The 23,401-nt window shown below is 34.8% G+C and overlaps 1 protein-coding gene across 2 annotated transcripts in view; it reads left to right on the forward strand.

Moving 5' to 3' along the window:
* FANCL (FA complementation group L) overlaps positions 1-23,401 on the forward strand; it is a 98,968-nt gene that overhangs the window by 16,857 nt on the left and 58,710 nt on the right. For both annotated transcript variants that reach the window (XM_047782033.1, XM_047782034.1), the window contains exons 4-5: positions 580-636; positions 4,524-4,624. In XM_047782033.1, the coding sequence (XP_047637989.1) occupies positions 580-636; positions 4,524-4,624 (158 nt within the window). The remainder of the gene's footprint in view (positions 1-579; positions 637-4,523; positions 4,625-23,401) is intronic.

Here is a 23,401-nt window from a genome sequence, read left to right on the forward strand (position 1 = left end):
CATTTATATATTTAGTCTGCTTTTGACACTCCATTTTTTTAAATTTAATTTTATTTTTTTTTGTCTTTTTGCTATTTCTTGGGCTGCTCCCGCGGCACATGGAGGTTCCCAGGCTAGGGGTCTAATCGGAGCTGTAGTCTCTGGCCTACGCCAGAGCCACAGCAACGCAGGATCGTTAACCCACTGAGCAAGGGCAGGGACCGAACCCGCAACCTCATGGCTCCTAGTCGGATTCGTTAGCCACTGCGCCATGACGGGAATAGTCATGTGGTTTGCTAGATTTTCTAAACTTCATGGTAATCAGTGCTGAAGAAAAAGAGGGGTGTGTGAGATTTTAAGTGACATTCTGAAATAATTCAGTATATCTCACTAAAGTAGATTTGAGGGCTGTAATTACTCTTTCAGAATGACATCAGTAGGAATAGTAGGGTTAATGACCAGTACTGCAGTTCTTACACTTTTAAGAGATACATACAGGTAATATTCTTTTTTGGGGTCATATTCACATGGACTTGATTTTTATTTCAGTTTCAGTGCATGACACATGAAATTAATTGGAGATAAATTGTTTTTATCTAGAGAATGCAACACTCTCCTGATCTAATGAGCTTCATGATGGAATTGAAGATGGTTTTGGTAAGAATTTGTTTTCTAACCCTTTTACTACGTTATGGGTCCTATAAAATTGCCTACATTTTGTATTTGGTTTATTAGATATTCATGGCTTTTTTTTTTTTACATTTTTCTACCTTTTTTTGTAATCTGGCAGTTAAATCTAGGGATATTAACAAATGTGGGTTCATTTGTTCTGGTAAGATTACTTTTTTTGCTCTGTACTTCTTACTTTGTATCATGAGGCACATGTCTGTCTGATAGCTCTCGTTTTAGTAGAGTTAAGATTGATCAATAGGTTAAGATCCACCCAATATGAAGTTTCCCATGAGCCTATCACCTTATGATTTTAGTTTCCAATGGTGGTCTCTGCCTACTCCATTTCATTGTGGGTTGCAGGTGGTAATTTTAAAAAAATCCGCTACCTACATTTATTAGCTAAAAATCTGTAGACAAGAATGTCCCCTCATCAATTATTTGGTTAATTTGAGGTGTAGCTCATACTGGAGAGAGAGGATAAGTGCTTGCTCTTGTCCTTTTTCCTTTTATAAAAAAATCAATTATTAGAATAATGAGTTGGTACCTAGCAACTCAAAGGGAACATGATTTTTTTTTTTTAGTATTAATCATTAATTTTTCAGTGCTTAAATTGTACCATTTTGGGTCAGTGTAATAAGCTCTTTCATGTTGGCTCTTGAGTTTTTAAAATTTTATTTATTTATTTATTTATTTATTTGTTTTTGTCTTTTTGCTATTTCTTTGGGCCGCTCCCACGGCATATGGAGGTTCCCAGGCTAGGGGTCAAATCGGAGCTGTAGCCACTGGCCTAAGCCAGAGCCACAGCAACGCGGGATCTGAGCTGCGTCTGCAACCTACACCACAGCCCATGGCAACGCCGGATCGTTAACCCACTGAACAAGGCCAGGGATCGAAACCGCAACGTCATGGTTCCTAGTCGGATTCGTTAACCACTGCGCCATGACGGGAACTCTGAGTTTTTTTAAAACACTGCTCGAGCTTTGCTTTATGACATCAGTTGCCCCAGTTTCATTAACTCATCCTGTCATAGAACTGTCATCAGTTATTTTTCCAAAGAGCTGTGGTTTTTTGGTAGGAAATGGTATTTAGAGGCCACCGTCTCAAAACCGGAGTGTTCATCACTATCATTTCTAGGACTTCTCAGTGGACAAAGCTAGGAAAAAATGCTTTTTAGAAAGAAAATACTTAATCCTGAATTGATTTCAGTATTTTCAACTCAAATTTGGTATTATAGGGATTTTACCTGTTTGATTTTATGCTTGCATCTCTTTCCTCTTAAATCTGAATATGTTCCTTTCTAATATTAACATAATTATTACTTTATTATGTTTTTACTTGTTATGTTTTACTTCGGCTTTTCCTGTATTTATGAAATATTTCTTTATCAAATTACAGTATCAATATATTGCTACTAACAACTGAGAGCAATTCGATATTTCTTGGTGGTTCTTTGTGAGGCCCTTTTATTGTTAGCCGCAGCTGCCACATATTGAGAGCTCACCTAGTTGCTAGATTTGTTTTGAGTCCTTTTTTTTTTAATCCTTTAACAACCACATGATTTGGGTTTGGGATCAAAATAAAGAGTATAAAATCAGTTTGTAAAGTTTAAATTTTGACTTACAAATTTTGTAAATCCTAATTGATATGGACTATCAAAACTCATAAATTTTGTCAAAGGCCACGACATGATAACCTTAAAAAAAGGTAAGGTGAAGAGGCAAAGATATTTTGATTTATATCTCCTTTACATTGGACAAAAGTTTGAAAGGTTTCTTTTATCTTTTTATCATAATTTTGATAAGCTATACAAATAGGACTAAGGGAAACCTGAGTAAAAAACCATATTTATGCTGCGATTGATTTGATTCACAATATTCTATTCAGTATATTTCTTATTCCATTTTTTTAAAAAAGATATGTTTTAGTTTCCTAAAGAAGTTATGGACTGAACTGGTGATGTTATTGCACATTTATGACAGTAAACCTAAAAAACAAGTAATATTCATGTATTTATTGGGTTTTGTTGTTAGTAGTAGGGTTCATTTAATATACTGGTGAAAGTATTGAGAATGTTGCCCAAATCAAATCATAGCTGTTGAACTTATTCAGGAAATTTTGTTAAACCTCCCGTGAAGTTTCCTAGTAATAACCAAGCATATGGTAGGAGGTTGGTGTATATATATTTAATACATGAACAATTATGTTGTAAAAGAACCTGCAAAGTAAATTATTTCATTCCTTTTTTTAGAGCTGAGTCACTGAGTGCCTAAGGCCTCAAAACTTGGGAATGTTTAACGTTAGGATTTAAAACCTTTGTAAAAGCCTGTGTTCTTGCTACTGTGAACCTTTTGTTTCTTTCTCCACAAAGATTGCTTTGCTTCTGTCTTTACCCTTTTCTCTTTGATGGTCCTGGAATAGGAGTAACTTGTCTGGCCCAAGGTAGAAGGTAGAGTTTACCAATGTCATAAGCCTAAGGATTAAAGTACATTGTTATTATTATCCAAGTTTATTTCTACCTTAACTATGTAAATAGTAGTAGTTAATATTTTTGAATTTTAAAAAAATTCCAAAGAAACACTGTGTAGCTGTTCCATGTATAAGTAGAAGAACTATACTGACGTCAGTTTTAGTATTATTAGTAACAGGAGAATCTTAATAGTACAGATTTATTTTTATGGACCATCAGGCTATTTACATACAACTGTAGGTATTTAGTTTATGAAAAGAAAGCATTCATTTTGTCTTCTAGGAACTTCCCTTCTAATTCAGGTTGACATTCTGAGTTTTACAAACCTGCTTTCATGGTTTTGTTCTTTTCCTAAAGTAGATGTAGAAGAATATTAAAGTGGTTTCAGTAAGTAGTCTTGATTTTTGAAATCTGTTTTGTAAAAATCTGTTCTTGTGTTAACTCAATAGTCTCCTATCCTTGTTTAAAAAACAGGAAGAAGGATTAACAAGTATATACTTAACCTAACAAAAAGTATAAATTTTTATTCATCTATCAAAATATTTATAATTTTTATACTTGTTCCTTCTGGTTTTGTTTTTAATCTGGTTTTTAAAAACTTTATTTTTATAATACCTTTTGATAATCTAGACTATTTAACATCTGTAATTCATGGATATTTTTACTTCTTAAATAAGGTATTTGCCTAGGTTAGCACCTTTTGAAGCAATTGCTAATTTTGAGCCTCTGCAATTCTAGTGATTTTTGTGATTTGTAGAATGCAAATTTTAATTTTGTTTGGAGGAACATAAACCATCTTAAAGGTAATGTAGGTGGGCTTAGCAGGGAAAGGAACTGTGATTTAGCCAGATAGACAGTAAAACACACATTCTGTATTATTCTGAGAGTAATACAGAATGTAAGTCAGTGAGAGAAATTAACCGGTTAAGTGTTTATTGTACCAAATGAAAGGCTTTTGTTTTGTAAGAATGTGATTCATAATGGTGTACAAATATATCATTCAAGGCTGTGTACATAGGCTTTGTACATATTTCTATCAAACATTATATCCACAGGGGTAGAAAAATAATGAAGCCTTAAAGGATAATTTTTTTTTAATTTAAAAAAATAATTTCTGAGAGGCATAATATTCTAGGAGAATAGTAAAGTCTCATTAAGCTTGTATAGTATAATAATCGACATTTTTACATAACCTTCAGTGTAGTCTTTTAACTTGTTCATGTCTTTTTTTTTTATGAGAAGGGGAAATCATTCAGCTGGATTTTCTATAAAAATAATAGATAATCACAAAACATGATAGTCACAAAGATTATGGAGTTGTGTTTTGTAACAGGTACTAATTATTCATTTTCTAACATTCCACAGCTGATTTGTTTTTTTTGTTTTTGTTTTTTCTTTTAAATAGGAAGCTGCTTTAAAGAATAAACAAGAGCTATATGTACCACCTCCTCCTCCCCAGTTCTACTCAAGTGTTGTTGAAGAGATAGGAACTCTTGGTTGGGATAAGTATGTCTATTTAAAAAAAAAAGTTTAGAAATGCCTCTCTGTTACACATTTCACATTAATATATTTATAGTTTTAGCAATTGATTTTATGCCTGTTACTAGTGAAGTGTTTAATTCTAATTAGAGTATCTGATACTTATTGTGGCTATGATCAAAAGGTATATTATCATAAAAAAAATGACCTACAAGGAAAATACTCAATGTAATTTGTAAAAAGTAACACTTTTATATACACAGTAATATAATTACCATGTTTTTCCCTGAACATATAACATCATTTTCTTTTAATTTTAGTAATATACATTGACAAATAAAATTTTAACATATTTAAAATGTGTAATAGGAAGAGCTGATACACATTGTGAAAAGATTCACACAATTGCATTAATTAACATTTCCGGAGTTCCCCTCATGGCTCAGTGGTTAACGAATCTAACTAGGAACTATGAGGTTGCAGGTTCAATCCCTGGCCTTGCTCTATGGGTTAAGGATCTGGCATTGCCATGAGCTGTGGTGTAGTGTAGGTCACAGACCTGGCTTGGATCCCGCACTGCTGTGGCTCTGGCATAGGCTGGTGGCTACAGCTCCTATTAGACCCCTAGTCTGGGAATCTCCATATGCCACAGGTGCTGCCCTAGAAAAGACAAAAAAAAAAAAAAACCCCAAAAAACAAAAAAAATAACATTTCCATCACTTCACATATTTGTCCCTTTTTTCCTGATTCTTTTTTTGGTGGGGGAGGGAGGGTTGACTTTGTTGTTTTTTTGTGGGGGGGAGAATTTTAGGAACTTCTGCTGTTTTCACACATCACAATATATTGAGTGTTATATTTACCTTCTTACTGTATGTTTTCTGTTTGTCCAACTTGTTTTGTGCTTTTTCTCTTCTGACTTTATTTGAAATACAAATTGCATGTTTTTCTTTATATTAACTTGTTAGCTATACCTTTTTTTTTTTTTTAACAAAGCTTTTGGAGGTCACCTTAGTGATTTTAGCATACATGTAGCAAAATGTACCTTGTTACCTTTGCCAATTTTCTTAAATTGAGAGGATCTTAAATTCTTTAATGCATTGTCTCCCTCTTCACTTACTGTGTTATTGTCATAATGAGTTTTTAAAATTGGAGAAGACTTTATTATTGGTGTTTAAGTTTTTTTTGAAGTATAGTTGATTTACTGTGATGTGGTAATTTCTGCTGTACAACAAAGTCCATTCTTTTTGAGATTCTTTTCCCATATAGATTATCACAGAATCTTGGGTGGAGTTCTCTCTGCTATACAGCAGGTCCCTGTTAGCCAGCCATTCATATACCACAGTGTGCATATGCCAATCCCAAAGCCTCATCCATCCTTCCCCACAACCCGTCCCCTTTGGTAACCATAAGTTTATTTTCAAAATCTGTGAGTTTGTTTATGTTCTGCAAATAAGTTCATTTGTATCCTTTGTATCCTTTCTTTAGATTCCACATATAAGTGATATCATATGATGATTGTCTTTAACTTCATTTAGTATGATAATCTCTAGGTTTATCCATGTTGCTACAAATGGCATTATTTCATTCTTTTTTATGGCTTAGTGATATTCCAGTGTAGCTATGTACCTCATTTTCTTTATCTCATATTCTGTTGATGGACATTTAGGTTGCTTCCATGCCTTTGCTATTGTAAATAGTGCTGTAATGAACATTAGGGTGCCTGTATTTCTTTGAATTAAGGTTTACTCTGGATAGATGGCTGAGGAATGGGATTCCTGGATCATTGGGTAGTTCTCTTTTTAGTGTTCTGAGGAACCTCCATACTGTTTGCCATTGTGGTTGTACCAATTTATGTTTCCACCAGCAGTATGGGAGGATTCCCTTTTTTCTCTACCCTCTCCAGCATTTATTGTTTGTAGACTTTTTGATGATATACCTTCTGGCTGTGTAACATAGTACCTCATTGTAGTTTTGATTTGCATTTCTCTAATAATTAGTGAGGTTGAGCACTTTTTTCATGTACCTGCTGACCATCCATATGTCTTCTTTGGAGAAATGTCTGTTTAAGTCTTCTGCCCATTTTTGATTGAGTTATTGGGCTGCATGAATTGTTTATATATTTTGGAGATTAATCCTGGGTGGGTCACTCCATTGGCAAATATTTTCTCCCATTATGTGGGTTGTGTGATTTTTATTTAAAAAAATTTTTTAATGGTTTCCTTTACTGTACAAAATCTTTTCATTTTAAATAGGTCCCATTTGTTTAATTTTGTTTTTATTTTCATTACCTGCAGGTGGATCTAAAAAGATATTGCTGTGGTTTATGTGAGAGTTCTGCCCATGTTTTCTTCTGGAGAGCTGTACAGTATTTGGTCTTATATTTAGGTCTTTAATCGATTTTTGTGTTTATTTTTATGTGTTGTGTTAGTATTCTAATTTTCTTTTACATGTAGATTAGTTGACCATAGGTGTGTGGGCTTATTTCTGGCCTTTCTATCCTGTTGCATTGATCTGTATTTCTGTTTTGTGCTGTTACCATGCCGTTTGGTGACTGTGTCTTTTGTAGTATAGTCTGAAGTCAGGGAACCTGATTTCTCCAGTTATGTTTTTCTTTCTCAGGATTACTTTGGCTATTTGGGTGTCTTCTGTGTTTCCATACAAATTAAAATTTTTTTTTGTTCTGGTTCTGTGAAAAATGCCATTGGTAATTTGATAGGGATTGCATTGAATCTACAGATTGCGTTAGGTAACATAGTCATTTTGACAACATTGTTTCTTCAAATTCAAGAGCATGGTATATCTTTCCATCTGTGTCATCTTCAGTTTCTTTCAACAGCACCTTATGGTTTTCAGATTACAAGTATTTTGCCTCCTTGGGTGTGCTTATTCCTAGATACTCTTTTTGATGGAGTGGTAAAAGGGATTGTTTCCTTAATTTTTCTTTCTGCTCTTTTGTTGTTAGTGTATAGAAATGCAGGAGATTTCTGGGTATTAATTTTGTATACTGCAGCTTTACTGATGAGCTCTAGTAGTTTTCTGATAGCTTCTTTAGGGTTTTCTATTTGTAGTATCATGTCATCAGTGAACAGTGACAGTTTTATTCCTTTTCCAGTTTGGATTCCTTTTATTTCTTCTCTGACTGCCATGGCTTGGATTTCCAAAAGTATGTTGAATAAAAGTGATGACATTGATCTTAGCAGAAATGCTTTCAGCTTTTCACCTTTGAGAATGATGTTGGCTGTGGATTTGTGATATATGGCTTTTATTATTTTGAAGTAGGTTCCTTCCATACCTGTTTTCTGGAGAGGTTTTTTTTTTTTTTTTTTTTTTTAATCATAAGTGGGTTTTGGACTTTGTCAGAAGTCTTTTCTGCATCTATTGAGATGATCACATGGTTTTAATTCTTCAGTTTCTTAACGTGGCGTATCACTCTGATTTGGCAATATTGAAAAATCCTTGCATCTCTGAGATAAATCCCACTTGATCATGGTGTATGATTCTTTTAATGTATTGTTGGATTTGGTTTGCTAGTATTTTGTTGAGGATTTTTGCATCTATGTTCATCAGTGATAGTTTTTTATGTTTCTGTCTGGTTTTGATATCAGGGTGATGATGGTGGCCTCATAGAATGAATTTAAGCGTGTTCCTTCCTCTGCAGTTTTTTGGAATAGGTTCAGAAGGATAAGTATTAACTCTTCTCTGAATGTTTGATAGAATTTGCCTGTGAAGCCATCTGGCCCTGGACTTTTGTTTGTTGGAAGTTTTTTAATCACAGTTTCAATTTCGGTGCTTGTGATCAGTCTTCATCTTTTCTATTTTTTCCTGATTCATTCTGGGAATATTGTACCTTTCTAAGAATCTGTCCATTTCTTCTAGGTTGTCCATTTTGTTGACATACAGTTGCTTGTAGTAGTCTCTGATGATTTGTATTTCTGTGATGTGCATTGTAACTTATTTATATCTAATTTTATTGATTTCAGCCCCCCTTCGTTTCTTGGTAAGTCTGGCTAAGGGTTTATCAATTTTTGATCTCTTCAAAGCATCAGCTTTTAGGTTCATTAATCTTTTGTTGTTTGTATTTTTATTGCTTTCTTCATCTATTTCATTTATTTCTGGCTCACTTTGATTTCTTTCCTTCTGAGTTTGAGCTTTGTTCTTCTTTCTATTGTTGTTTTAGGTGTAAGGTTGAATTTTTTATTTCTTGAGGTAGGCTTGTATTGCTATACACTTCACTCTTAGAAATGCTTCTTTTGCATCCTATAGGTCTTGGATTGCTGTGGCTTTTTTTTTTTTCCCGTTTATCTCTAGATATTGTTTGATTACCTCTTTGGTATCTTCAGTGATCCAGTGATTAGTTGCATATTAGTTTAGTCTCCACGTGTTTGTTTTTTGCACTTTTTTTCTTGTAGTTGATTTCTAGTCTGAGTACATTGTGGTTGGAAAAGATGCTTAATATCATTTTAATTTTCTTAAACTTCGGCTTTATTTCTGGCCCAGAATGTGATCTGTCCTAGAGAATGTTCTGTGTACTCTTGAGAAGAATGTGTATTATGCTGCTTTCAGATGGAATGTTCTACAATTATCTGTTAAGTTCATCTGGTGTAATAGATCATTTAAAGCCTCTATTTCCTTTTTTTTTTTTTTTTTTTTTTTTCTGTCTGCTCGATTTGTCCATTGCTGAGAGTTGGGTGTTTAAAAGTCCCTGACTATTGTTGAATTCTCTTTTTATGGCTGTTGCCTTATATATTGAGGCGCTCCTATGTTAGGTTCATATATATTTACAATGGTATCTTCTTCTCGGATTGATCCTTTGATTATATAATGCCTTTCTTTGTCTGTTGTAACTGTCTTTAAAGTCTGTTTTGTTTTATATGTATTGCTACTCCAGCTTTCTTCTGATTTGCTTTTATGTGGAATTTCTTTTTCCATCCTCTCACTTTCAGTTTGTATGTCTCCCTAGAACTGAAGTGAGTCTCTTGTAGAGAGTACCTATCTATCTATATATCTATGTATCTGTCTATCTTGATTTTGTTTCTATATAGCCAGTTTGTGTCTTTTTGTTGGAGCAATCAAACCATTTACATTTAAGGTAGTTTTAGATAGGTATATTCTTATTGCCATTTGTTAGTTGTTCAGCATTTGTTTTTGCTGGTCTTTTCTTGTTTTGCTCTTTTTTCTTGTGGTTTGATGAGTGTTTAGTGTTACGTTTGTATTGCTTTTTCTTATTGGTGTATCTGTTGTAGATATTTGGTTTGTGGTTACCATGAGGTTTTGAATAGGAGTCTTCATATATACAAGATTGTTTTAAGTTCCTTGTGTCTTAACTGCAAATGCATCTTCAGTATCCTGCATTGGTACTCTCTTCTCATGATTGCTGGTTTTGATAACATACTTGTGTGTGGATGACTTCCTGCTTTTATTATGTTTGCTTTTACTGGTAAGAGTTCTCATTTATGATTTCTTGTTTCTAGTTGTGGCCTTTTCTTTTCCACCTGGAGAAGTTCCTTTAGTATTTGTTATCAAGGTGGTTTGAAATCTCTTAGCTTTTGCTTGTCTGTAAAGCTTTTGATTTCTCTTTCAAATCTGAATGAGATACTTGCTGAGTAGAATATTCTTGGTTGTTAGTTTTTTCTTATCGCTCTAAGTATAGTGCCACACACCCTTCTTGCCTGCAGAGTTTCTGCTGAAAAATCAGCTGATAACCTTATTGGGGGTTTCCTTGTATGTTATTTGTTGCTTTTCTGTAACTGCTTTCAGTACTTTATGTTTGTGTTTAATTTTGGTCAGTTAATATATGTCTTGGGATGTTCCTCCTTGGGTTTATTTTGTATGGTGCTCATTGTGCTTCTTCAACTTGAGTGAGTGGTTCCTTTCCCATTTAGGCAAGTTTTCCACTATTATCTCTTTAAATATTTTTTCCAGCCTTCTGGCACACCTATAATATAATTGTTGGTATGTTTGGTATTGTCCCAGAGTTCTCTTAGACTGTCCTCATTTCTTTTCATTCTTTTTTTCTTTTTTTCCCCTTTTGGTAGTGCCGTACCTATAGCATATGGAAGTTTCTGGGCTAGGGGTTGAATCAGAGGTGCAACTCCAGCCTACATCACAGCCACAGCAACGAGGGATCCGAGCTGCATACGCAACCTACAACATGGGCTCATGGCAATGCTAAATCCTTAACCCACTGAGTGACACCAGGGGTTGAACTAGTACCTTGTGGATACTAGTCAGGTTTGTAACCCATTGAGCCACTTTGGGACCTCCCACATTCTTTCTTTATTCTGTTCTCCTTCAGTGATTCCACTGGTCTATCTTCCACTTCACTTATTCTTCTGCCTCCTGTATTCTGAAATTTATTTCTTCTGGTGAATTCTTCATTTATCATGTTTTTCATCTCTGATTATTTGTTCTTAATCTTCTATTTCCTTGTTAAATGTTTCTTATAAGTTATGAATATTTGCCTGCAGTTTTTTTCTCAGATCTCGGATTGTCCTTATTGTCATTACTCTAAAAGTCTTTTTTGTGCAGGTTGCTCATCTCCTCTTTGCTTAGCTGTTCTTCTGGGGTTTTGTCTTGTTCCTTTGTCTGGCTTATATTTTCCTGCTCTTTCATTTTGTCTGGCTTTCTCTGTGGTCTCCCTGCTTCAGGCTGCAGGTGTCTGCCCACTTGTGGGTGAAATTGATTCAGGGGCTTGTGGCTGGCTTCCTGAAGAGAGAGATTGGTGCCTGCCCACTACAGGGTGTAGCTGAGTCTTGTCCTTCTGGTGGGTGGGGCTATGTCTCTGGGTGTGATTAGTGGTAGCTTTTTGCCTTGGGAGAACTTTAGGCAACCTCTTTGACTTGGACTCTGTCCCCACCTTGTTTGTTGTTTGGCCTGGGGCTTCTGAGCACTCATTTTAGCATGTTTTTATTGGTATGGGGCCATTTTTTCCCAAAATCTCAAACCCCAGGGGATTTTACACCAATGATTATTCCCTGGGACCTCTGCCTCCAACATGCTACCCCACATTGAGCCTCAGCTAACCCCTGCTTTCCCATGACACCCTCCAAGACCTGCAGCCTTCTGGCATACCTATAATATGCTTGTTGGTATGTTTGATGTTGTCCCAGAGTTCTCTTAGACTGTCCTCATTTCTTTTCTTTCTTTGTTTTTTTTTTTCCCCCCCTTTTTCCTTTGAGTCCAAAGCAAGAACTCAGGTTCTTATGGAGTCCTTGCTTTGCCCTGGGACCCAAGGCACATGAAACCTGTGCGTGCCCTCCAAGGGTGGAGTCTCTGTTTCCCCCAGTCCTGTGGAGCTCTTGAACTTAAGACCTGCTGGCCTTCAATACCAAATGCTCTGGGGCTCTGCCTCCTGATGCCAGACCTTTAGGGTGGTGACCTGATATGGGATTCGGAAATGTCACTCTTGGGAGCCTATGCAATGTAGTTACTTTTCATTTTTTTTGGCCATGTTTTTCCCCACCCCAACCCTGGAAAGTATGGAATTGCTTATATCCTGAAAGTGCACCTTCTGCCATCTCATTGTGGCTTTAGGTATAGGATATCTTTTTTGGTGTCTTCCAGTCAGTGTGTTTTTGTTGTTGTTGTTGTTTTGTTGTTGTTTGTTTTTTTGGCCACCCTTGTGGTGTGTGGAAGTTCTTGGGCCAAATCTAATCCAGGCTGCAGCTGTAGCAGTGCTGGATTCTTAACCCACTTCGCCAGGCCAGGGATTGATTGCACTGCTGCAGAGACAATGCCAAATCCTTAACCTACTGCACCATAGTGGGAACTCCCATCCAGTGTATTTTGTTGATGGTGGTTGAGCAGTTAGTTCTAACTTTGGTGTTTTTGTAAAAGGTTGTAAGCTTGTGTGCTTCTGCTTTACTATCTTCTATTTTCTTGGGCCTCTGATCTCTGTTTCTAAAGTCAGTATTTTATATATGTACCACTTCTCTCTCCCATTGTTTATTTCTTCCTTATTGCATTTCTGTTCTTTTTCTCCAGAGTTTTTCTCCCTACTAAAGAATTTCCTTAAGTATTGTTTATAGAGATATAACTGACATTAATTTCAGGTGTGTAACCTTAAGATTCGATATATGTGTGCATTATGAAATGATCACCACCACAAGAAGGCTAGTTACCATCTATAACCACATATAATTACATACTTTTTCTTGTGATTAGAACTTTGGAGATATATTCTTTGAAGCTTTCAAATACACAATACAGTTCACCCTTGAACAACACAGTTCACTTATGTAGAATTTCTTTCAATAAATGTGTACTGTAGTAGTATACAACCTGCAGTTGATTTAATCATGGATGTGGAACTGCAGCTATGGAGTTGTAAAGTTATGGGTGGATTTTTGACTGTATGGGGGGTGGGTGTCAGTTCCCACACATTGTTCAAGGGTCAGCTGTTCAGTATTATTTACTGTAGTCATCAGGTGGTAGATCACATTACCATTAATCATTTTCTAACTGGAAATTTGTGCCTTTTGACTTCCTTCACTCATTTTGCCCAGCCCCTCATCTCTACCTCTGGCAACCACCAATCTGTTTGTTCTCTGTAACTGTGAATTACTGTGAATTCAGTTTTTCAGTATTTTTAAAGATGACACAAAGTTAGATCATACAGTATTTGTATTTTTCCGTCTGACTTTACTTCACTTAGCATAATGCCCTCAGGGTCTATCCATGTTGCAAATGGCTTGATAGCCTTTTATGTGGCTGAAGAGTATTCTGTTATATGTGTATCTGTTTTCATTATCCATTTTTTTATCCATTCATCTGTCAGTGGACACTTAGGTTGTCTCCATGTTTTGGCTATTGTAAATAATGCTTCAGTGAAGATGAGTGTGCAGATATATCTCTATGATAATTGTGGTTTTGTTTCCTTTGAATACATACCCGGAAGTGGGATTTCTGGATCATATGGAAATTGTGTTTTTAATTTTAGAGTGCATACTTCTTAATTGTGGATTTTCTCTTATTAAATGTTTTTTTATATCTAGTAATATTTCTTGCCTTAATGTCTTCTTTATTAGATAGAGAAAAACTCTACTAGATTTTAATGCTCAGTTGAAATTCTCCATCTTTTTTTTTATCATTGTTTTAAAATATTTTTCTACCTACTTCCATAATCTAGACCATCTTGTGTATGTTTTTATTTATTTTTTTCCTTGTGGTTTTCTGTCATGTAGTCCTGGATCTTGGCATTCCTAGAACTTTTATTAATTTCTGTTAGTAGACTTAATTTTTTAGAGTGGTCTTAGGTTCACAGCAAAATTGAGAGGAGGCTACAGAGATTTCCCACATATATTCTGTCCCCAACTACATGTATAGACTCCCCCACTATGAGCGTCCCCCCTTAGGGCAGCACATGTTAGAATGGATGAACCTACATTGACACGTTGTTATCATCCCAAAACATCGTTTACATGAGGATTTACTTTTGGTGATATACTTTTTATGTGTTTTGACAAATGTATAAAAACATGTATTTTTCCATTATATCAAACAAAGTAGTTTCACTGCCCCAAAAAAGCTTCACCTATTCACCCCTCCCTCTCCCATGATTCTGGCAACTGCTAATCTTTTTTACTGTCTGCATAGTTGGCCTTTTCCATAATTATCATATGGTTGGAATCACACATGAAAGCCTTTTCAGATTGGCTTATTTCACTTAGTAATATGTATTTAAATTTTTGTCTTTTTATTGCTCATTAGCTCATTTATTTTTAGCACTGAATACTATTCTGTGCTTTAGGTGAACCACAATTTATCCATTCATCTGCTGAAGGACATCTTGGTTACCTTCTTCAAATTTTGACAGTTATGAATAAAACTGCTTTAAACATCTATGTTCAGGTCTTCCATGTGGACAGGTTTTCAACTCAGTTGGGTATAAACCAAGGCCTATATACTTTTTTTTTTTTTTTAACAGTAAAGGAATTTTTTATTTTCACAATTAAATCAATACAAAATTGAATAATGCAAAACAACAACAAAAATGTAAAACCTTTAATCTCCTTGTCTCAATAATATGACTGCTTTCTTTAAAATAAACCAGAGAAGCCCCCAAAAACTGGCAAAAGAGGAGAAATGAGGAAACTGGCCTAGTTGGCAAGTATTCTAGTTCATGTATTTTTTTTTCACTACCATTCAGGCTGCAGTGTTAATGCCTGATAATCTTCTGTTGAGTCTTGGAAATTGTGTATAAAAATATTTAGAGGCTCCAAACGATACTTTCTTCTACAGAGCATTTACTTTTTTCTTTTCTAGGAAGATGAGAGTGGAAGCAAATTGCCATAGAGACTGAAGTGGTTCTACTACTGGGCTGTAGTTTTTGTAGGGCTCTTGCTTCCCTCTCACCCCCAGGCTATAATTCTCCAGAGCTTTTAAGCAAAAGCCAAGTGTGTTCATTGGGATTTCCACCTTGGTAGGTCCTAAAGTCTAATATTTGTCAAGGCTAGTTTACCTCTCCATTAGCCTCTTGGCTCCAGTTTGGACAGTGTCTCATAGACCTCTTTGTTTTTAGAGGTAGCCCTCCAGCAGTTCCCACTGAGAGTGTGGGGATATTCACTGGGACTTTTTCTCACTGGTGGGTTCTAAAATCTAATTAATTTCTTCTCAGTTATTATAAGATTTCTAAATATTATCCTTTGTATTTTATTGACTTTTGGCTTGGCTTTTTATCTTTTTATCCTTTGTAATTAAAGGACATATCAAAAGTTTTGATGGAAAATTGACAGAGTATTTAGACCAAGGACTCTGACCCTACCTTTTCACCAGATTCTAGCCCCTTACGTCTGTTACTTTTATTTCTCTGACCTCAAGAGATTGCCAGAAATGCTGCTAGCTTTGTTTTTTTGTGTTTATTTAATTTATTTATTTATTTGCCACTTATTAGTAGCTCTCTGTCTCCACTCTTTGTCCAGATCCTCCCTCCCTTGCCCTGTATCCAGAGTTGGTAAATACCCTGAGCATGTATGGCTGAAGTGTTGGCTTACCTCTCTTCTGTTGTCTTTCTTTAGGACCTTGGTCCTTTAAGGCCAGGTTGCCTTGGCAATTTTTTGATGCCTTCAAACTTTTTTTCCCCTCTTCCCTGTCATCAGGCTACTGAAGTTGTTCTCAGTGGAAGTTTTCATCTGTAGTGAGGTACTCCATTTTAGTTAGAAATGGATGTTACATATAATTTTAATGTACTATCATAGTGATGTTGAGGACTGGTTAATGCTTATTTATGAGATCATGCTTTATTTGATAAGGCAGCATTCCTAAATAGGATTTCGGATGGATGAAACCTTTAAAATTTAGCAGAACAATGGAGGGGAGAGACAGAAAAGACAATACACTGAGATTCACTGTTATGAATTCTGCTGAAGTTATGAAAATTTGCCTTGAGTCAGCTATGTCATGGACCTGGTCATTGTTTGGATTTAAAGTGATAGGAAAGATAAATCTTAATATTTAAGCATCTGGAAAAAAAGTCAAAAATAATTTTTTAGTGTTTAGAGGATAGTTAGGAATATAAGAAGAGTTTAGAAAGGGAAGAAATGTTTTTAGTTTTATTTTTGTTATTTTTGTATAGTGAGTTTGAGGCAGTTTTCTAAGCACATGTGACATGATTGGGAGAATTCCAGTAATGCAAATTATTTGAAATATTGAGTACACAAATACCAGATTTTTGGGTCATTCTTTTTTTCCACCTGTTTATTGACTGCCTATAATGTAAGGCAGTGAAAATACACAAACAAGATTTCAGACTCCTCATGGACCTTAATCTAGTGGAAGGATCAGAATTTAAGTAGATGACCCCAGTAGTACTTAATTCTAATTATGATAGGTACTCCTATTTTTTGAGAACTGTTAGCAGCAAAGTTGAGAAATAATGCAAGTATACAAAATATTTTATGGAATAAATGTTTTTAGAGATAGTACTGACCTTTGCTTTGCTTTATACATTTGCTTTTACATTGTTCTGATAGGGAGAAAAAGGAACAGATATCTAACTTGGATAATAGATGAAAGCCAAAGGTAAAGATATCAATGCCTCTACCATAGCATTCATCGCTATATAAATGTTTGTCTCACCTTAGACTAAGACTATTATATATAGGAACTTTCATTTATAAGTTTCTGCTATATTCCACTGATTGCTAGCCACTTTATGGAGTACTTATTTTATTCTCAGAATTAGTTTGAAGATATATAGTTTTATCCCCAACTTTGTGTTTAAGATGCATGTCTGTTGACAAGGCTGGCTGCATAATAGTGCTCAGGAATTTGGCTGATGCTCCCTCTCCAACCTGAGTTGTGTTGGGATAGCTCTGGTATGGAACCTTTAGCTAAGTTACCTCAACTCCTTGGACTGTTCACACTTTAAGGCTGAAACTGTCTATCTCACCTTGTATAAAATTGGCCATATGCAAAATGATAGTTTGAAATCTATTGCTTAGATTTGTTTTAAAGATCATAGTTTAATTATAGTGATGAGAATATACATTTGAATTAGAATATACCTGCTATTACTTAATCATTTGTTTCATAGTCTTTACAAATAAATACGCTAGTCAAAGAGAAGTTGTCTGCTTGGATTGTGAGATGCCGAATAATAAGATTTTGTCAGTATTTATTTGGCACTGTCTGGTGAAGTAAGAAAATCTCCTTTCAATTTTCTTTTTGTGACTTAATTATTAAATCAGGTCTGGTATCCCTTACTGATAATACTGGGTTTCAGGACCCTTAGAGATGAAAAGGAGACCTGAACTACACTGTACCTTTACTAGAATTGCTACCTTTTGAGGCCCCGCCTGAGTAGCTGGCAAGTTTCTTATTTAAATATCTTTTAAAATAACATTCATAATTTACATGACAAATTGACTGAATGGATTTTCAGAATCTTCATGATTCCTGGACCATGTCATTATGTCTATATTTTACTTAACACTCTCAATAATAATCTTATAGATTTGTTAGTATAAAATCTGATAAAAAAAGATTTTTCTTTTAAAGGATTTAATTTCCATTTTATTAATTATTTGACTTTATTTTTTTATACCCACACCTGCAGGCATGTGAAAGATCCTGGGACAGGGGTGGAATCTGAACTGCACTGTGACCTATGCTATAGGTGTGGTAACGCTGGATCCTTTAACACACTGTGCTGGGATGGAATCAAACCCATGCCTCCGCAGTGACCCAAACCACTGCACTCTGATTCTGTGCCACAGTGGAAACTCACATTTTATTTTATTTATAAATTTTATTGCAGTACAGTTGATACATGATGCATTAGTTTCAGGTGTACAGCAACATTAATCGGTTATACATGGACTTACATCCATTTTTTTCTGCCCGTATTAGGATTTTACATAATATTGAGTAGACCTACCTGTGCTCTACAGTAGGTCCTTGTGAGTTTTTTGTTTTATATGTAGTGGTGTGTATATGTTAATCCCATCCTCCCAATTTATGCCCCCATATTCTCCTTTGGTAACCATAATTTTGATTTCAAAATCTGAGTTTGTTTCTGTTTTATAAATAAGTTATTTTGTATCATTTTAATTAAATTCTACATATAAGTGATAGTATATCATATTTGTCTTTTTCATACTTAGTGTGATAATCTCCAGGTCCATCCATATTGCTGCAAATGGCATTATTTCATTCTTTTTTATGGCTGAGTGATACTCCATTGTGTGTATGTACCACAGCCTCTTGATGCATTCCTCTGTCATTGGACCTTTAGGTTGCTTGGCTATCGTATAGTGCTAGAATGATTTGGGATACATGTATCTTTTCAAATTAGATTTTCTCTAGATAAATGCCCAGGAGTGGGATTGCTGAATTGTATGGTAGTTCTATATTTTGTTTTTTAAGGAACCTCCATAATGTTTTCCATAGTGGTTGTACCTATTTACATTTTCACCAACACTGTAGAGAGGGTTCCCCCCCCCCTTTTTTTTTTTTTTTTTTGCACCCTCTCCAGTATTTATTGTTTATAGTCTTTTTAGTGATGGCCATTCTGACTGGTGTAAGGTGGGACCTCATAATAAATTTTGATTTGCATTCTCTAATAAGCAGTGATGTTGAGCATTTTTTCATGTGCTTTTTGGACCTTTGTCTGTCTTTGGAGAAATGTCTATATTTTCTATTTTTTGATTGGGTCTTTGTTTCTTTGACACAAAATGTATAAGATGTCTGTATGTTTTGAGGATGAATCCTTTGTAAGTTGCTTCATATTCAAAGATTTTCTCCCATTATGTGGGTTGTCTTTGCATTTTTTTTTTGTTTGTTTACTTTGCTGTGCAAAAACTTGTTTAATTAGGCCCCATTTGTTAATTTTTGTTTTTATTTTCATTACTCTAAGAGGTGGATCAAAAAATATATTGCTCTGATTTTTGTCAGAGTGTTCTGTTTTCCTCTAGGAGTTTTATAGTATCTGGCCCTATGTTTAGGTCTTTAATCCCTTTCGAGTTGATTTTTGTGTGTGGTATTAGAGACTGTTCTAATTTCATTCTTTTATATGTAGCTATCTGGTTTTCCCAGCACTGCTTGTTGAAGAGACTGTCTATTTTCCATTGTATGTTCTCGCCTCTTCAGTCATAGAATAGTTGACCATAGATGCATGGATTTATTTCTGGGTCTTCTATCCTGTTCTACTGATCTGTATTTCTGTTTCTGTGCCAGTACCATGCTGTTTTGATGACTGTGTCTTTGCAGTATAGTCTGAAGTCAGGGAGCCTGATTTCCTCTAGTTAGGTTTTTCTTTCTTAGGATTGCTTTAGCTATTCAGGGTCTTTTGTGTTTCTATACATATTTTAAAATATTTTGTCCAAGTTAGCAATGCAAGATATTTCTTTGTATTAATTTGTATCTGGCAACTTTACTGAACCCAGTGAGCTCTCAATTTTCTGGTAGCATCTTTAGGATTTTCTGTATATAGTATCATGTTATCTGCAGACAGTTAAATTTTTTTTTCTGTCTTTTGTCTTTTTTTAGGGCTGCATCTGCGGCATAGGGAAGTTCCCAGGCTAGGGGTCTAGTCGGAGCTGTTGCTGCCAGCCTACTCCAGAGCCACACAATGCCAGATCCGAGCCACGTCTGAGACCTATACCACAGCTCATGGCAATGCCAGATCCTTAACCCCCTGAGCAAGGCCAGGGATTGAACCCGCAACCTCATGGTTCCTAGTTGGTTTCATTTCCACTGCACCATGACAGGAACTCCAAAGTGACAGTTTTAATAATTTTCCAGTTTGGTTTCCTTTTCTTTTTCTTCTCTGATTGCCATGGCTAGAATTTCCAAACCCCTATGTTGAATAAAAGTGATAAGGGTAGACATCCTTGTCTTGTTCCTGGTCTTAGTGGAAATTCATTAGCTTCTCCCCATTGAGAATGATTTTGTCTGGGGATTTGTCATAATATGGCCTTTATTATGCCAAGATAGGTTTCCTCCATGCCTACTTTCTGGAGAGTTTTTGTTAAAGATGGGGGTGTTTAATTTTGTCAAAAGCTTGTTCTGCATCTATTGAGATGACCATATGGTTTTATTCTTCAGTTTGTTAATGTGGTATATCGCACTGATTAGCAGATATTGAAAAATCCTTGTATTCTTGGGATAAATACCATTTGATCATGGTGTTTTATCCTTTTAATGTATTGCTGCATTTGGTTTGCTAAGAAAGGTCTTTCTCTAAAATAAGGAAGACCTTGATGTGTTTTTAAATTATGTGCTTGACATTATCTAATCAAGTCAATAGGATCAGGCATTATAAAAAATAATTTAGAAAAAAGGAAATATATAAAATGCAATTAGTCTTTTCTTTCCCTCTATATTCATTTTTTTTTCCAAATAGAAATGATGTTGAGAATTAGCTGATCTTTAAGTTTGGTTACTATTGTAATTTTGTACTTGGTTTAACTTGTATAAAAACATACTGAAAAATAGCAAGTTATCCTAAGGGTAAGATGAAGTTGTGGATGATTTTGAGTCTTCTTGGCTCGAGAAGATGAGTAATGCAAAAAAATGTCTTAATGGGTTTCTCTTAACTTCTGCTTTGTTAATTTACAGAAAGGTTCATTAAAACAGTAAGAATTAAACAGAATCCTTGGGGATTAACAAGATTGTCTCTCTGGCATGAAGAATGTCCTGAAGTTGAAAGCACTGTTTGCTTTATAGAATGGCTGATCTATATCCCACTTTACCTAGGATAGTCCTTACTTAGGCCTTTTATCCTGGCTCCTTTCAGTCTTAGAAGTGTCCCAGTGAAAAATATGCATAGATTATTTATAGGCTGTCTTATGTTTATTTTAGTAATGATATGGCCCTAGATAATTCAGAGATAAAATGGTTCTCACAGAAGGACCATCTCTTAAAATGTGATTTTTGTCCTTTTTAGACAGTATTTTATTTCCCAGATAGTAGAATTAAATTATTTGGCCTTTCAAATTTATTTTGGGAAAGAGCTGAGTTTTACTAAGTTTGTTGTGCTGCTGAAAGATTGTCAATACATTTTAAATTAGATTTTTAATTTTAAGTCCAATATTTTGGTAATGGACTTAACTCATTGATGGTGATATTTTCTATAATTTTCAATTCATTTCAAAGAATTACATGATATATGGGGATAAATGGAGATACTCGTTAATACCAAATTAATTTCAGCAACTAGACAATAGTTTAATTCTGGCTTATCAGCTGTGTGACTTTGGGCAAGTAATGTAACCTCTTGGAGCCCACATTTTCTTTATTGTTCAAATGAAATGCTTGGTACTAAGAGTTGAAAAGAAACCTAGGTTATGTGACTCAAATAATTCCTTGTGTAAAGTAAATATAAGGTTGTTGAGACACTATTTGCCAAAAATGGCCTGACCATACATGAGTTTTATAGTATTTAATTGGCGTTATGTTTTAATTATAATAATATTTTTTATTGTATAATACACAAGAATGTTAAAAGTATGATTTTCATTCTAAATTACTTTTATAAATAGATTGCTTTTACCCTATACATAAATCCAAATCACTGAATGCAAATTATTTAATACCAAAAAAGTTTTCTTTGTAAATTGGTAATGTTTAATAGTATCTAATTTAAACAAATTTTGCATTTAGTTCTTTAAAACTTACATATGAATTAGTAAATAAGAACCAGTCTGACAGCAGCTTGTTTATGCTCATATAATACTTAGAACATTGACACATCCATGGATATATAAAACTTTCATATTCCTTATTAAAAAAAATAAAGCCTATTTGATTGGGTGGCAAAATCTTCCATGGAGTGTACCCAGCTAAACCTGGTTAGCTGGGAGTGCTGTGGTGCAGGGGTCCTATTAACAAAAGGAAGAAGGTGAGAATACATAGTTAGGTTACATTTATTCCACATGTTAATAATCACAGTTAGGTTTCTCCCTCTACCCAGAGTAGACAAGAATCTACATGGATAAGATGTTAAATTTTTTTTTTTTCTGTCTTTTTGCCATTTCTTAGGCCACTCCCGTAGGCATATGGAGTTTCCCAGGCTAGGGGTCTAATCGGAGCTGTAGCTGCCAGCCTATATGCCAGAGCCACAGCAGCGCAGGATCTGAGCTGCATCTGTGACCTACACCACAGCTCACGGCAACGCCGGATCGTTAACCCACTGAGCAAGGGCAGGGATCGAACCTGCAACCTCATGGTTCGTAGTCAGATTTGTTAACCACTGCGCCATGATGGGAACTCCCAGATGTTTAATTTTAAATGACCATGCTGAGATGAACCTGAAATAACATTATAAAAATTTGAATTATGTCCTAAAAGTTTAACAAAATTAACCTTATTATCTTTTTGAGCATGAACCTGTTTTTTCTCGAAAGAAACTTACTTCTGCATCTTAAACTTTGTGGAAAGATAGATCATCTGTTGTGTGATTACAAACAAAAGACTAGAACTTTAGTTTATTTCCATCTTACTTTATAGATGTTCCGTAATGATTTTAAACATGTCGATGCCAAGCAGCAATGTGGAATATTAAAAGTACTAGTTGGTGATTTAGTTGTTGTTCTTTCTCCCTATTCCTTCTTGCTTTCTTTCTGTGTATATATTCATCATGGTTCTAAACTATTCAGGGCTTATAATGAAAAGCATCAGGCTTTGCCCACACCACTTCTTATCCCTCATCAGATAAGAGACAAACATTCTTAAATACTCATTTTTATAAGTAACTTCCATTCCCCCCCCCCCAAAAAAAATGCCTGTATTCAACATTGCTTGATATAGCAGAATTATATACTGGTGAAAGACTATAATAAAAATGGATTTTTCTCATAGACTACCTTTTCTCTCCCTTCGTCACTATTCTTTTATTCTTATATTAGCTTTAATATTTCTTAAACTTCTTTGATGTCTGCTTGGTTAAAGATGATATCTCTTATTCTCAAATTAGCAATTAAAAATTTTAATGTTTCTAATCTTCTTTTCTTGTATCTTCCCCCTTTGTACTTCCCAGTTTTTGTTGTCGCTTTCTTTTAAATTGCAATGATCAAATATATTTATATTAGTTTCTGTAAGTATAATTAAATCTTCTAGCTTTGTCTAATTGCTGAATTCTAAAAATCGTAATTAGTAAGCAGTTTAATTTTTATGACTACATAAGTATTTTTCACTGAAAAAGCTAATGGTAGAGCAATTGCTATTTGCTATTTTTAACATAACTTTTTTGCTTATAATTTATTTTAAAATTTCCTTATTTTTTTAGTTGTATTTTTTAAAAATTGCCTTAATTTCTTCCCACATGTAAGTCATACCCTCAATTCTATAGACTTCCCCCCCCCCCCC

The sequence above is a fragment of the Phacochoerus africanus genome, chromosome 5, assembly GCF_016906955.1.
Source record: "Phacochoerus africanus isolate WHEZ1 chromosome 5, ROS_Pafr_v1, whole genome shotgun sequence".
NCBI lineage: Eukaryota > Metazoa > Chordata > Mammalia > Artiodactyla > Suidae > Phacochoerus > Phacochoerus africanus.